General features: G+C 66.6%; 1 protein-coding gene across 1 annotated transcript in view; it reads right to left on the bottom strand.

The window, feature by feature from the left end:
- Nrg2 (neuregulin 2) overlaps nt 1–446 on the bottom strand; it is a 186,682-nt gene that overhangs the window by 184,922 nt on the left and 1,314 nt on the right. The window contains exon 2 of the mRNA XM_033765593.1: nt 88–440. Within this exon, the coding sequence (XP_033621484.1) occupies nt 88–440 (353 nt within the window). The remainder of the gene's footprint in view (nt 1–87; nt 441–446) is intronic.

Raw genomic sequence — 446 nt, 5'->3', positions numbered from 1 at the left:
GCACCTGCCGCACCTCCCCGCCCCACCCCCATTTTCCACCACCTCGCCCCTCCCCCCTTCCTCTGGCAGAGGGAGGGGGCGACTCACCGCAGTCAGTGCATAGGATCTTGCCCACCTCCTTCTTGAGGTTTTTGCTGTTGGTGTCGAGGGGGGCAAAGGCCGTCTTAAAAACTAAGGGCTGCTCCGTGGGCTCCAGGAAAAAGATGTAGCGCTGGTTCCTTTCGAGTGGCGCGCAGGAGCCCACGCTGATCACCTGCTCGCGCTGCAGCCCCCCGCTCCGGAGCGGCCACTTGTCCAGCACCTTCACCAGCGCCACTCGACCCGAGGCGGGCGGCTCGCGGGTGCTGTTGGAGCTGGCGCCGCTGGCCGGAGCCAGCCCCTGGACCTTGCCCTCCACCACCACTGGTGCCTTGTACGCCTGGTCCTGCACCGACTTGAGGCTGGGC

This window comes from Fukomys damarensis, unplaced genomic scaffold, assembly GCF_012274545.1.
Source record: "Fukomys damarensis isolate Sample0158 unplaced genomic scaffold, DMR_v1.0_HiC HiC_scaffold_3, whole genome shotgun sequence".
Classification (NCBI taxonomy): Eukaryota; Metazoa; Chordata; class Mammalia; order Rodentia; family Bathyergidae; genus Fukomys; species Fukomys damarensis.
This window is presented reverse-complemented; position numbering and strand designations above follow the sequence as displayed.